The sequence below is a fragment of the Hemicordylus capensis genome, chromosome 13 (assembly GCF_027244095.1).
Source record: "Hemicordylus capensis ecotype Gifberg chromosome 13, rHemCap1.1.pri, whole genome shotgun sequence".
NCBI classification, from domain to species: Eukaryota; Metazoa; Chordata; class Lepidosauria; order Squamata; family Cordylidae; genus Hemicordylus; species Hemicordylus capensis.
In genome coordinates this window covers 17625797-17640176 of record NC_069669.1, presented here as the reverse complement: position 1 = coordinate 17640176, position 14380 = coordinate 17625797, and the positions used below count along the sequence as shown (strand labels likewise).

The window sequence follows — 14380 nt, the reverse complement described above, 5'->3', positions numbered from 1 at the left end:
GATCATGGGTTCCCAGAATCAAATTGATTCTGGATCAGGTTTCTGGTCCCGGTATGGAATTTTTAAAAAAACGACCCTGCTCGAATGACATTCCGATACGTAACAGTTATTTCTGCAGAGATTTAGAAACTGAATATGATAAATATTTGTGTAGCCCTATGTTTGTTGTATCAGAACAATCATAACTGCTTTAGTTTTCCCCCCTTTCTCATTCTTTCCCAAGTATGTAAAGCTTCAAATTTAGTTCAGTTTTAATTCAGCCGCCCCTCATAATGTTAGACACTAAACTATAGCTTATTTTGCTTGTACCTAAAATCTTGCTCTGGAGGTGGCAGGAGGGCAAGGGGTCCCCCCCCCCCGGCTCCCCAGACGTTGCTGGACTACAACTCCCAAGGGCCTTTTGGCCATTGTGGCTGAGGTTGATGGGAGTTGTAGTCCAGCAACGTCTGGGGACCCAGGGATGGGGACTCCTGAACTAGAGGGAGGAAGGGGAAGCATATTTGGGGAGGCAGTGAAGGGGAAGTGGGTGGGGAAGGGGCGTTAAGCTCCAGTGCATACGGCAATGTCATTAAGGTGCAGGGAAATTGCATCAGCTTGTTTGCATGAGAAGAACTTGTTGCAACGGCAAGCAAGGTTGTGCACCAGTAAGGCTCGGTCCCCGTGGGGTTTCCTTGACTGGCTGTGCTAATTTAATACCTGCAATGGCAGAGAAGCCCTTGGTCCCACCGAGGCCTAAAAGGTGTGTTTTCTCACCGCTCCCCAGCAGCGAGAGTGCATTCTGCTGCCCTGTTCTTGCTGGCCAGATGGCGAGAGTATCGTGCGGGGTCATCAAAGGTCTTCCTTGCTAGGCAGCCTTTCGAGATCAGGTGCCTTGAGCCGCTACACCCGGGACTGAAAAGAAACCTCACCTTTGCAGAGGTGCCCTGGTGTCTGTGTGACTGAGACGCTAGGGAAGGGGTGTGTGTGTGTGTATTTGCCTGGCCATCCCATGCTGCTGCTCAGACAGGAATATGCTCCACCCTACCTCTAGGGGAAATGCTTGACTAACAAGCAGAAGGTTGCCGGTTCGAATCCCCACTGGTATTATATCGGGCAGCCGCAATATAGGAAGATGCTGAAAGGCATCACTTCATACTGGCAATGGTCAGCCCCTCCTGTATTCCACCAAAATAAAACCACAGGGCTCTTTGGGTGCCAGGAGTTGAAATCAACTTGACGGCACACTTTACCTTTACTTCTAGTTCACGGGTTCCCAGCCCTGCGTCGCCAGATGTTGTTGGACTACAACTCCCATCATCCTCAGCCACAATGGCCAAAAGGCTCTTGGGAGTTGTAGTCCAGCATCATCTGGGAAGCCAGGGTGGGGAACCCCTTTCCCTCCTGCTGCCTTCAGGGCAAGATTTAAGTCCGATGAGCATCTCACTCTGGTTTCCTTTGTAGCAGCTGACATTGCTGTTTCGTCCTCTCTGTGATAATTTTATCCCAAGGTCGTTTGGTGAGAACGAATGATTTCCTAACAACTGGAGCAATCAAGTGTATTGTAACCTGCCCTTGTAAGATCCACAGGCTGCTTGGCGGAATTCTGTACTCAGGAACGCACTTTGTGAGGCTGGGGTGCCGCCTGGGATCGCTGCATCCCTGCAGCTACGGACATACACTAGACTCTTGACTATTTGTGTGTGTCATGAGTCCATGGGAGTGGGGGACGACGACTGCAAGGTGTGGTACTCTCCCCCCACTCAAATTCATCTTCAAAATCAATGCAAATCTGCAGAATGTGGTGGTATTTTCATATCCCTCTTCCTGAGAATCTCAGCTTTTGTTCTTTTCTTAAACAAACAAACAAAAACCCAAGTATCTAGTCCTTTTGGTTCAGAGTGTACACTTGGAAGTGTGTGAGAGAGGTGGCTGAATCAGAGTTCAGAATGGTGGCCCCTCTCCATGAGTAGCAGCCGGAGAATAAGTGAGGCAATGAATGCATTTCAAGGCGTTTCATTTGCATGATTTATTTGGCTTGCACAACTTGTGCTTTTCGTATTGCAGAATTTTGACGCCTGGTGGTAGCGAGCAGGACTTGTCCCCTTAGCTAAGCAGGGTCCACCCTGGTTTGCATTCGCATGGGAGACTAGAAGTGTGAGCACTGTAAGATATTCCCCTCAGTAAGGGATGGAGCTGCTCTGGGAAGAGCAGAAGGTTCCAGGTTCCCTCCCTGGCAGCATCTCCAGGAGAGGGCTGAGAGAGATTCCTGCCTGCAATCTTGGAGAAGCCACTGCCAGTCTGTGAAGACAATACTGAGCTAGATAGACCAAGGGTCTGACTCGGTATATGGCAGCTTCCTATGCAGCTTTCCCTTATCAAGACTCTCATGGTTCCTCCCGGCCTGAGCCGAAGGCCCTCCTGGGCTGATGCTTCACAGGAGAGAAGCTAGGAAGCCAGTGTGAGAGGGATTAGCTCTGTGCTAATCCCCTCACTTGAAAGGAAAGGGCTGGGAAGGAGAGACTTCTCCTGCAATCTCCTTAACAGCTCAGCAGGCAGCTTTTTGTTGAGAGCCAGTGTGGGGTGGCGAGTTGAGGTTCAGGAGACCTGGGTAACGGGTTCCAATCCCTGCTTGCTGGGTGACCCTTGGGCCAGATATTCTTTCCAGGGGGGTTAAGGTGGGATCGCGGCCCGGGCTAAGTTCCGCCGGGCTCCTTGGTGCAAGGGCACATTTCTCTATTTGCTTGGTCTCTACTGCCAATTATTAGGCCTCACATTTAAGAGGGGTGCTTTCCCTCTTCTTCTCATCAAGGGGGCTTCAGGGGTCCTTGAAGGTGGGGGGGGGGCAGCCCAAGGGCCTGAGATGTGGCTGCAGTGCCCCACGTCCTGGGGGGCAGCCCCGCTTTACAGACGGACCCTTGCAATCTCTGGAAATGGTGCAGGAGGCTGGTTTCCTGCTTTGCCAAGAGTTTGAGGAGCGTCCTTGCAAGGGTCAAGATCAGCCCCGAAGAGCGGCTTGGATGGCAGCAATGGTGGGTTATTTTGCCACCCATCAGAAGCCCCGAAAATCTGCTCCCCGCCGAAGCGACCAAAAGGCCTTTGGCTATTGTGGTTGGGCATGATGGGAGTTGTAGTCCGACAAATGGGAACCTTCGCTTTGAGGTCCCGTCCACAAAACCAGGGTTGCACAACTTCGACCTTCCAGCTGTGGTCAGACTACAGATCTCATCATCCCCTGCCACGGTGGCCAAGAGTCAGGCATGATGGGAGTTGTAGTCGTCCAGCCACGGCTGGAGGGCCCAAGTTGTGCCGCTCTGCTCCCCACAAAATAAAAACGAGGGCTCCCCCCTCTTGTCCTGTGTCTGTTCTTTAAAGGCCGAAGCCGTCAGCTGTCAACCCGCCCCCCAGCCGGCTCTGGAGGTGCCGAAGGCTTTGCTGGCCGTGGGGAGCTCCTTCCGCCAGGTGAGACGCCGGCGGCCACTGAGCTGTGCTGAGCCCCGGATGGAAGGGGGCCTCCCCCCCGCCACGGGCACCAACGGATCCGCTCGGGAGTCCCACGCCAGCGAGAGGCAGCAAGCCCAGGGGGGCCTCCAGCAGCCACGGCTTCCGAGCCCGCAAGGGAAGGCCGGCGCCAAGGCGGCCGTGACTGCCGCAGACCCCTCCTGCTTGCTGACCCCACCCCACACGCCTCTGACCTTGGACACTGTGTGTCTCGAACTGACGCTGGAGACCACCCCTGGGAAAGCCACCGCGGACCCCCGGCGGAACGGCCTCAGTGGCGCCAAAACCACCACCCCTGAAGGTAAGCGCGATGCATGATTGGGCACGGGGCTTCCTCAACAGGGAGCTGCCTTTGACCGAGTTTAAGGCAGCGACGGAACCTTGTTTGCTGCTTGCAGGGAGCTTTTATTTGTTTTATTCTAAGGACTGGGGTGCATTCCAGAAAATGGCACACATGGCGGCCCATAATCTGGAACAGCGGGAGCTGCCGCCTACCGAGTCAGACCCTTGGTCCCTCTAGCTCAGGACTGCCTACCCAGACTGGCAGCAGCTTCTCCCAGGTGGCAGGCAGGCGTCTCCCCCCAGCCCTGCCTCGCAGATGCCAGGCACAGTGCACCTCGGGACTCTGCCGAGTCGAAAACCTGCGTGAGTGTGAGGTGTGTGTGGCCAGGGAGGGCTTGCGTGGCAAGACACATCCAGCACTGCTGGCCCACCGGGCCTGCGAATGTGGCTGCCGTGAGAAATGAGCTGTTGGCCGAAGCTCTTCCGGGCGCCAGCAGTTCTCCGCCCCTTCCAGGCTCCATCGGCACAGCGGAAAAAGCACTGCGGTGACCCTTTCCTTGCAGCTCTGAGTCACCGGTGGCAGCAGCTGCGTTGCCGGATCCTTCGAAGCGTCTTCGGCACAGCTTGCCTCGAGGCAGGGCTGGGCTCGGTGGCTTTTGACGGGGCTCCAGACTTCCGCTCCCAAGAGGTTTGGTGAGAGCCTCTCGGCGCCCCCCCCCCCCCCATCCAGGGCCAGAGCGCCAGCGGACGGATTCGGCTCTGCCCGCCTGGACCTCCAGCACTCGGTGTGTGATGTCTCCGACGTCTCTCCCCCCGTTTGGAAAAGAGAAGGGTTTGCTTATAAAGCCAGACCAGCTCCCACGTTCAGACAGAACCACGCCTTGCCGGTTCATTGGCGTCCAGGCAGAGGTGCCCTCTTTTGAATGTCAGCTCTTCGTGTCCCCAGGTGGATGTGGGGAAGAACTGCCTATCGTAGCAGTGCTAGTATAGTTAAGGTGTGGTGTTTCCACAGCCAAGCATTACGAGCCCTGAACGTGCCAAATAAAACGGTTGATTTACATGTTTATCCTTCTCGTCCCCCTGGCAAGGAGCCCGGAATTATGCTAATCCTCACAACAGCCCTGTGAGGTAGGCTGGGTGTAGGCGGAGAGCTAAGGGCCCGGCCAAAGTCACCCAGTGAGTTTCATGGCTGGACGAGGATTTGAACCTGAGTCCTGGTCCACCTCCCTAACCCGCCACGCTGTGCTAGCTAAGCCGTCGGATCTAAACAGTCTGTCTGAACGTCTGCAGCCATGATGGGAGTTGTAGTTTCACACCACCCTCTGGGGACTAGAGGCTGAGAACCCCTGGCTTCCTAGGACCTCTTCCAGACAGTATAGCCTAGTTAGGTTGCACTGGGCGGGCCAGGGGCTGAGGTCTGGATGGAATTCTCTGTAGCCGAACAGCAGCCTGATGGGAATTGTAGTCCCAGCAACTGCTGGGGACCCAAGGTAAGCCTCTTAGTGATCTAGAACAGGGGTAGGCATTGCAGCCTTGGCTCTCCAGCTGTGGTGGGACTACAACTCCCATCATCCCCAGCCACAGTACATTGTGGCTGGATCGGATGGAAGTTGTCGTTCAACAGCAGAGCCGGAGTGGATTCCCTTGGCCTAGAAAGGGGTTGTTAGGAGCAGTGTTCCCTGTAACAGGGATTCCCAGATGTTGCCAACGACCACTCTCAGCATCCCCAGCTGCAGTGGCCTTTGGCAGGGGATGATGGGAGTTGTAGTCAACAATGACTCACGGGGAATACCAGTTAGGAGGAAGTTGGGCTTTAAGTTTTGCTCCCTTTATTGATCCCCGCCGTCTTGCTTTTGGCTTCCAGGCTCTTCGCCGACCCCCTACGATTTCCCCACTCCAGCTTCTTCCAGCCGCAGCTCAGCCACGGATGATTTCTGCTACGTCTTTGTGGTGGAGTTGGAAAAGGGGCCCATCGGCTTGGGGATGGGGCTGATTGACGGCTTGGTAAGGGCCCTGAACCCATCCGATGGTTTGCACTCAGAGAATGTATTTATTTATTTTGCATTTCATATCCCGCTCTTCCTCCAAGGAGCCCAGAGCGGTGTGCTCCATACTTCAGTTCCTCCTCACAACAACCCTGGGAAGTAGGTTAGGCGGAGAGAGAAGTGGCTGGCCCTGAGTCACCCAGCCAGTAATTGGGTGACCTCTGTCAACCTCTGAGTACCAGTGGCAGGGGAGTAAGGGCAGGAGAGAGGGCTCACCCTCAACTCCTGCCTGTGGCTTCCAGCGGCATCTGGTGGGCCACTGTGTGGAACAGGATCCTGGACTAGATGGGCTTCCTTGGGCCTGATCCAGAAGGGCTGTTCTTATGTTCAGTATTATGGCTGCGTGGGGATTTGAACTCGGGTGTCCCCAGTCCTAGTCCAGCACTCTAACCACTCCACCATGCTGGCTCACAGGCAAAGCTGTTAGGTAGCTGGCAGCCCATGACCAGCCCGCCCGGGCATCATGCCTTGCTTTCAAGAGTGGCAGAGAGCCAAGCCTATTCAGAAGCTGCCAGGGTCCTTAGTGAGTGGCTCCTGGGAAGGAAAGCAGTGCTTGCCTTTATCAGGGAACTCAGGCAGAGGCAATGCCCCTTTATAGGGCTCCCAGCCATGTGGTTTTCTTGGTAGGAGAGGGTTGACCATTGCCTTCCTCCCGTGCAGTCTGAGATGATACCTTTGCCGTTGCCACTGAAGTGAGCATCCACCTCCAGCACCTTCCTATATCGCTGCTGCCTGATATAGGCAACTACAAATCTATATTTACGCCGGTGGGGATTTGAACTCACAGCGTCTTGCTCCTTAGGCAAGCTGTTTCCCCGCTGCTCACTAGGGTAGGCATTTAATTAGGTGCTCTGAATGAGGCTGGCAGGCCATCTGTCAGGGATGCTGAAGCAGCTCCCTGCACTCAGCAGCGGGTTGGACTAGATGACCTCCAGGGTGACCCTTCCCACTCTGACATTGTATGATTCCAGTGACTCATATGAAGCTCAAGTGTTCCCTCTAATTCTTTTCATGTGTGTGCGGGATGAATTTTGTTCTGGGCGGCAGGATCAAGGCAGTGTGCTCGCACGTGCCTCCAGAGTGGGGCCTCCCTGACTCAACCTGAGCGGGAGCTAAAATTAATTGGTGCGAGCGTGCACACGGGCAGGCCTTAGAGGGAATACTGCAGTCAGAGCCTTGGTCCATCTAGCTGGGGATTTCGGAGAAGGATCTTTCCCAAGCCTATCAGGAAATGCTGCCAGGGACTGCATCTGGGACCTTCTGCTTGTCAAGCAAACGCTCTGCCACTGAGCTGACAGCCCCATCCCCTTCATGGGGAGCTGCCGTATATAGAGTCAGACTCCTGATTCATTGAGCTCAGTGGCTTCTCCAAGGCTGCAGGCAGGAGTCTCTCTCAGCCCTCTTTGGAGATGCTGTCAGGGAGGGGACTCGGAACCTTCTGCAGGCAAGCAGGCAAATGCTCTTCCCAGAGCAGCTCACACATGTCGTCTCCCCTTCAAGTGCAAACCAGGGCAGACTCTGCTTAGCAAAGGAGAGAATTCATGCTTGCTACCCCAAGGCCAAGCCACTTAATGGTGCAGAGGGGAAATGACTTGATGAGCAAGCCCGAGGTTGCTGGTTCGAATCCCCACTGGTATATTCCCCAGACTATGGGAAACACCTCTATCGGGCAGCAGCGATCTAGGAAGATGCTGGAAGGCATCATCTCATACTGTGCGGTAGGAGGCAATGGTCAACCCCTCCTGTATGCTACCAAAGACAATCACAGGGCTCTGTGGGCGCCAGGAGTCTACACCGACTTGACGGCACACTTTACTTTTACTACAAGACCAGCTCTCCTTCCATCTTGCCCAGCCCTAGATGCTGCCAGGGGATGAACCCGGGGCCTTCTCCAGGCCCATCAGAGGCTCTTCTGCCGAGCGACAGCCCCATCCCGACAAGGTTTCCTCCCAGCAGCCAAACCCTGGTTCTTTCCTTCTGCAAAGACAGCACAGCATTCAAAAGACGGCACGCACCGTACAAGGAAGAGGAGGTTTTACCCACACGATCTGTTCTTTCGGCCCTGCTGCTCCCAACGGGCTGAAACTCCCGCCTGGATTCCTGCTGACTCCAGTTTGCTTCCCTCTCCCACAGCACACGCCTCTGAGTTCTCCCGGGATCTACATCCGGACGCTCATCCAGGACAGCCCTGCGGCCTGCGATGGCCGGCTCTCCATCGGGGACCGCATCCTCGCTGTCAACGGCACCAGTCTCATTGGCTCCGACTACCAGAGGTAGGGAAGAGGAGGGTGTGTGTGTGTCCCGTGAGCTGTGCCGTTGGCCAGGGGCTCCTGCTACCACAAGAGGTCTCCGTAGAATTGATCTGGTCGTTGGATGAAAGATGCCGTTTCATTGATTGATATGTATTTCTATCTATGTAGGCCGCTTTGGTCGAAAAGCGGTATAGAGTCATCTCACCCACTGTGGGTTTCCCAATTGCGGTTTTAAGTATCTACAACTGGGAAATTATGGCCGGTCTCACCAACCACAACCCAAGTATCTGTGGTTTGGCAAGGTTTGGGGGCATTTTGGGGGGGGTCTTTTTGCAATTTTGGGAAGTTGTGTGATTTTGGGGGGTCAGGGGGTGCTTTTCGGGGTTCCCCTTCACTCCTCTTACTGACTCATGGCGATATGGAGGGATTTTTTGTCTGTTTTAAACTGTATTTTGCAGTCCTTTCATGACCACGATCCCCCTAACCCCATTTGCCATTGATTTCAATGGCTCGCCCATCGCGAATTTGCCAACCGTGAGGTTTTCCCGGAACGGAACCCTTGTGGTTGGTAAGGAATGACTGTATACAAACTCGGCCTATTCATATTTTCTAAACAGGCTAAGGTAGAGGTCAGCTTCTTTCCTTCCAAGCCAGACAGACACAGTAGCTTCCTCAAGGCTCCTGACCTGTTCCAATTTGAGGCCATTTCCTGGCTTGCATACCCTCCAAAAGTGTTGTGCCAGGAACCGCGGCTTTATTATGCCAGTGGTTTCCAACACTGAGTCCCAGGATATCACTGGACTCTAACTCCCCTCATCACAGCCACAGAGGCCAAAGGCTGAGGATGATGGCCGTTGTAGTCCAACAGCATTTGGGGACCAGTGTTCTTGGGTCAGACCAGTGGTTGGGAACCCCTGCTCCAATGGAAGGAAGCCCCCTCGCTCATGAGCCGGAGAAGGAGCCTCCCTCTGCCTGTTCTAAGTAATGTCTAAGTACGACTTACACACTTGTAAAAGCGTCTGTTAGTGTCTAAGTAGTACTAGTATCTGTGTTGTAAACACTCCAGAGGCAGACTCAGGAGTGACTGTATATAGACGCTGTCTAATTAGTGTCGAGATATCTCTGACTATAGACACTATGCATAGGTAAGTTGTCTAGGCAAATATCCCAACAGCAAAACTGAGTCATGAAGACCTTAACCCTGACACGGCAACATTCCACAGCAGCAGAACCTAGTCAGTCAGACTTTCACCTGTGTGTGTGTGTGTGTCAGGTGAAGGCCTGCCCTGTGTGAACAAATGGGAGGAGAGCTGGCCTCGCGGCAGCAAGTACAAGCTGTCCCCTTTGCTAAGCAGGGTCTACCCTGGTTTGCATTTGAAGGGGAGACTACCTGTGATCACTGGAAGATATTCTCCTTTGGGGATGGAGCCGCTCTGGGAAGAGCACCTGCCTGCTTGCAGGCAGAAGGCTCCAAGTCCCCTCCCTGGCAGCATCTCCAAGCTAGGACTGGGAGAGACTCCTGCCTGCAACCTTGAAGAAGCCGCTGCCAGTCTGGGTAGGCAATCCTAAGCGAGAAGCCCCAAGGTCTGACTTGGGAGAATACAGCTTCCCGTGTTCCTATTTTCCACTGTGGATCTGAAACCACAGAGAGAATGTCCCTGTCGTCCCCCGATGTAGTGCTCTCCCCGTAGAGTCAGTTCACACATTCAGCTGCCCTGCGCCACCGGCTTGTGGACTCAAGGGATGCAGGTGTGGGGTAGCCCACCACGGCTGCTCTCACTCACTTTTCCCTGGTGGGTTTTGTTTTGCTTCTTCCGGCAGCGCTGTGGACCTCATCCGGTCAGGAGGGAAGAGGCTGCGGTTCCTGGTGGCCAAGTCTGACCTGGAAGTGGCCAAGAAAATCAGCTTCAGTGCTTCTCCTTCTCCCTAAGCTTGTCCGGTGGAGCGAGCCCTCCCCGCGCCCTCTGACAGCAGAGGATGCGTCGAGACGAACCACGCTGGCTGCTGGTGCAGGCGGAGGACAGGCCTGGATGTCAGGGACCGTGGAAGTAGGAGGGAGAGGAGCCCTTTCCGCCCCAAGCGAGAAGGCCGGCCAGCATGCAGTACTTTCTGAGAAGACGACAGCGGTCTCGGTCTCCGGGCAACTGCTCACAAGCACCGCGGCGTCAACCCTCCGACTGAAGGACCCCCTTCGACTTCTTTGCCTGACGTGTCGGTCCTCTGCACTGCCCAGAATCTCTTCCCTCTGGGTCTTGCTCATCTTAGAGCCCGTCGTCCCGTCCCCCCCACGCTGGCCCTCCCCTTTTCTCTCTCCTAACAGACCTGCCTGCAGAGTAGCTGCTCATTCCAAACCCCAAAGAAAGGGCAGCTCAGATTGACCACATTCTTATATTATTATTGTTGTTGTTGTTTTGTTTCCTGCCTGTGCTCTGGACTCCCCGACATGTGCTGAGCTGCTGGCAGTGAGAGTTTGAAGGAGACGGGGATGGAAGGCCAACAGAACGGCGATCGAAGACGACGGACTTCATGGGGCCAGTGGGATGTGCCCCTCGCTCCCAGCTGGAGCATTTCACGACCGCTGGGGGTCTTGCACTTCCCCACCGATGCCCATCATCCTCCACTTGCAGGACCCTCCCAGCTTCTTGCCAGCAGCGGCCGTAGTGTGCGGAAGTTGAATTGGCGCCTCTTCCAAGGAACTTGCGACGTCTCTGTTTGGTCAACCGTGGCAAGAAAGAGCTGCAGAGAGAGGAGCCTTTCGAAAAGGGGACTGAATTCTTCGTTCCGAGTCGCACGTTACTCCGGGGAAGGGAGGTGGCAGAGGGCGACAGGAGTGGCCAGAGAGCTAAGACGTTTGGGAAGTTGGTTTGGGAGGTTCTGCCTGCACCAATTCAGGGAGGCCCACTTTTTAGAAAGAAAGAAAGAAAGAAGTGCAGAAAGAGTAGATCTCAACAGCTGCAGCTCTTACGGATAATCTCCTAGCACTGCTTGAGGGGTCGGCGGGGGGCAGGGTAGTTTGTTCAAACAGTGCTCAGCGATGCAACTCACTGGGTGACCTTGAGGAAGCAGCTTAGAGCGGCAGGTTCCCGGAAGCGGCTGGACTACAACTCCCACCAACCACAGCCACACTGGCCCGGTGGATGATGGGAGCTGTAGTCCAAGCTCATTCGGGACCCCAAGTTTGGCTAACGTGTCAGGATGGTTGCAAGGATACAACGAGGGTGGGCAAACTCATGCTCTGCTGCCCTGAGCTCGCTGGAGGAAAGGCAGGATGAAGATGCAACCAATTTTTCAAATACTACTAAATACGCCTCTGTGTGTGTGTGTGTGGGGGGGGGGGTGTCCAAGGCTGATTTCGGCCTGTTATGCACCTCTTAAAGTGGCAGTCTCCAGCCACAAGGGAGAGGTGCCATTCCTGAAGGTGAGCCTGGCCTGGTCCCCCTTGCTCTGGGGTGCCATAAAGGGCCCTATCAGGAGGACGCCGCCCGCTTCAACAGCATCACTCAGAGGTGTCTACTAGCAGCTTGCAGGCAGCTGAGGACACTGAAAGAGGTCTGGCTCCCAACTCCACGTTCTCCTCCTCGGAATGAAAACCCCACCAGGAATTCCTGCCTTCTCAGCCACCAGCAGCCTCAGAGCCGCGGCTGGAAAGGCAGGTCTGCCACCTTGCGGCCAGCTGCCTTCTTTGCATGCAGAAGGGCCCTTCGAGAGGGTTTTCCAAGCCAGCTTTTTGCAGGCCGGGCGCAGCCAATGGGTGGACGAGGTATCCGTCCCAGGCTCCCCTAGCAACAACCAACACGCTCGCCTCGCCGTGGTCCCACCTCCCCAATGCAGGCACTGCTGCAAAAACAGACCTGAAGGAAAACGAATTGGGAGTCCCTTAGTTAGGTCAAGTGTGCTGTCGATCCGTGGCGCCCACAGAGCCCTGTGGTTGTCTCTGGGAGAATACAGGAGGGGTTGACCATGGCCTCCTCCCGTGCAGTGTGGAATGATGATGCCTTTCAGCATCTTCCTAGATCGCTGCTGCCCGATAGAGGTGCTTCCCATAGTCTGGGGAACATCCCGGCGGAGATTCGAACCAGCAACCTCTGGCTTGAGAATCAAGTCATTTCCCCACCGTGCCATGAAGTGGCTTAGTTGCTTAGTTATCACCGGTGTATTCCCCAGCCAATCACTGTGGACCCGGGGAAGGGTATCTCACCTGGCCAAGGGAAGAAAGTTATGCACACACGTTCCAAAAGCAGGGATGCGTGGGGCAGACGAGAGGTTGCAGGCTATTTCAAGGGACCCTGAAAGCAAAGGTGGTGACTTCACAGCTGCTGGCCAATCCACGCCCACACAGCCATCTCTAAAATTGAGGCAATCGCATTGCCCCCACTTAAAAAACAACAACTCTCCATCAGGCAAACCTCTCAACTTTTTCTGGATTGTCTCAGCTCATTTCAAGCTTTCTGTGATGCTGAGGGAGCTAAGCACCTAAGAAGGATCCTGCCCATCAGCCCAGGATGCTGCTTCTGGGAGGTTGGCAAGCAGGCGATGAAGGTAACAGCCCTCTTCTGTGTGTCCCCCCCCCCACTAACATGTTCAGAAGCAGCACACTGCCTCTGAACAGGGAGGCTCTCTTTTGCCAGCATGTGTTGATAGCCCCATCCTCCGGGGGGTGGAGTGTCAAACATCCTTTGAACTGTATCTTGGGGTGGGCTGCATTTCTGCTCCCAGGACACAGCCTCCTCGCCTCCCCGTTCCCAAATAGTACAGCAAGACTATAGCTTGCCTCTTTCAACAATCAGTATTCACCGGCTAGAGTTGCCATTGTTGGCTAGAGTTTCCAACAATCAGCATTCACTGGCAGGCATGGGATAAGACCCCCGCCAAGAACCCCGGGAATGGGGTTCCTCTGGGCCAGGGATTCCCAAGCGGAAGGCCACTGTGGCTGGGGATGATGGGAGTTGTAGTCTGGCATCATGGCATTTTATCTAGAAGTGAGACGTTAACGAGACTCTCCACTCTGCCTTTCCTCTGTAACGAGCATCCTTGGCTAGTTACCTTGAAAGAGGCCTGTTTGCTCTCAGGAGCTGGGAGGGGCAATGGACTTCCAATTTTCTGTTGGAAAATTGATAGTCCTGTGATTTAAGGTGTATATAGTTATAATATTGCAGAAGTGTTATAAGGAACAAGGCCATCAGCCCGAGGCTGGTGTGCTCAAATGACTCTCCGGCGTCAAAGAACAAACCGGCCCCAGTAAAATTTGCAACTGTTGTAACCTCGTGTCCGATTCTGATGAAATGGTGTGAGAAGCGGGCTTGGCGTCAAGGGGAGGGGCCGCAGAGCCCTCGCTCCGGATAGGCTTGGGAATCCGCCCTGCCTGGAATCCTGGAGAGTTGCTACCAATCTGGGTAGATAATACCGAGCGAAGGAACCAGAGGGGTCTGACTCGGGGGAAGGTTGCTTCTTATGTCTAACAGTCTCGGCTCCAATCCCTGCATTTCCAGTTAAAACAATCTCAGAAAAGGCAGGCGGGGGGGGGGGTTGATGGGAGTTGTAGTCCAACAACATCTGGGGACCCAGAGACTCAGGACTAGGGTACCTCTCCTGCATATAGACGGTCCCAGGTTCAATCCCTGGCAGCATCTCCAAGTATGGCCGGGAAAGACTCCTGCCTGAAACCTTGGAGAAGCCGCTGCCAGTCAGTGTAGACAGTACTAAGCTAGACGGACCAATGGTCTGGCTCAGAATATGGCAGCGTCCTCTGTAACATGTGCACTGCGCTAGAGATGAACAGCTGCTGTTCTCAGTATGAAGCAGCCTGACTAGGAAGCCAAACCATCTGCCTGTCTAGTCCAGCACACCCTGACTGGCAGCAGCTCTTTTAGGCAGAAGCTTTCCCAGCTCTGTTACCGGAGATGCTTCTAACAGAAGGGGCCAGATTCGAACCTGGGACCTCCTGCATACTAAGCAGATGCTCTGCAGTCCAGCCATGGCTGGATTGGGTTTCAGTGAGCCATGGGCAAGGAGAGACATTTTCCTTCATTCCTTCAATTTACATGCCACCCTTCCTGAAGTGTGATTTTAAGACATTAAAATCAAAAGCACATCATAATTTTAAAAAATGCTTTAAACCAGATTGAAATTCAAATTCAAACTAGACAGCATTAAAAGCCAGGCTAAAAAGCTGGGTCTTTGAGGCTCTCCTGAAGGCCTCCAAGAAAGAAAATCCGCTTATATCCTCGGGGAGCCCATTCCACAACCCCGGGGTGACCACTGAGAAGGCTCGATCCCAGGTTGCCACGGTGGCACCCAAAGACAGACCCCTCCTGATGCTCTTAA

The 14380-nt window shown here is 54.4% G+C and overlaps 1 protein-coding gene across 4 annotated transcripts in view; it reads left to right on the top strand.

Annotated features, from left to right (window-relative positions):
* The window catches only part of RADIL (Rap associating with DIL domain), an 82524-nt gene extending 69208 nt beyond the window's left edge, over positions 1 to 13316 (top strand). For all 4 annotated transcript variants that reach the window (XM_053276188.1, XM_053276190.1, XM_053276191.1 and 1 more), the window contains 4 exons: positions 3352 to 3778; positions 5624 to 5763; positions 7938 to 8077; positions 9878 to 13316. In XM_053276188.1, the coding sequence (XP_053132163.1) occupies positions 3352 to 3778; positions 5624 to 5763; positions 7938 to 8077; positions 9878 to 9986 (816 nt within the window). In that variant the 3' untranslated portion in view covers positions 9987 to 13316. The remainder of the gene's footprint in view (positions 1 to 3351; positions 3779 to 5623; positions 5764 to 7937; positions 8078 to 9877) is intronic.
* The last annotated feature ends 1064 nt before the right edge of the window (positions 13317 to 14380 follow it).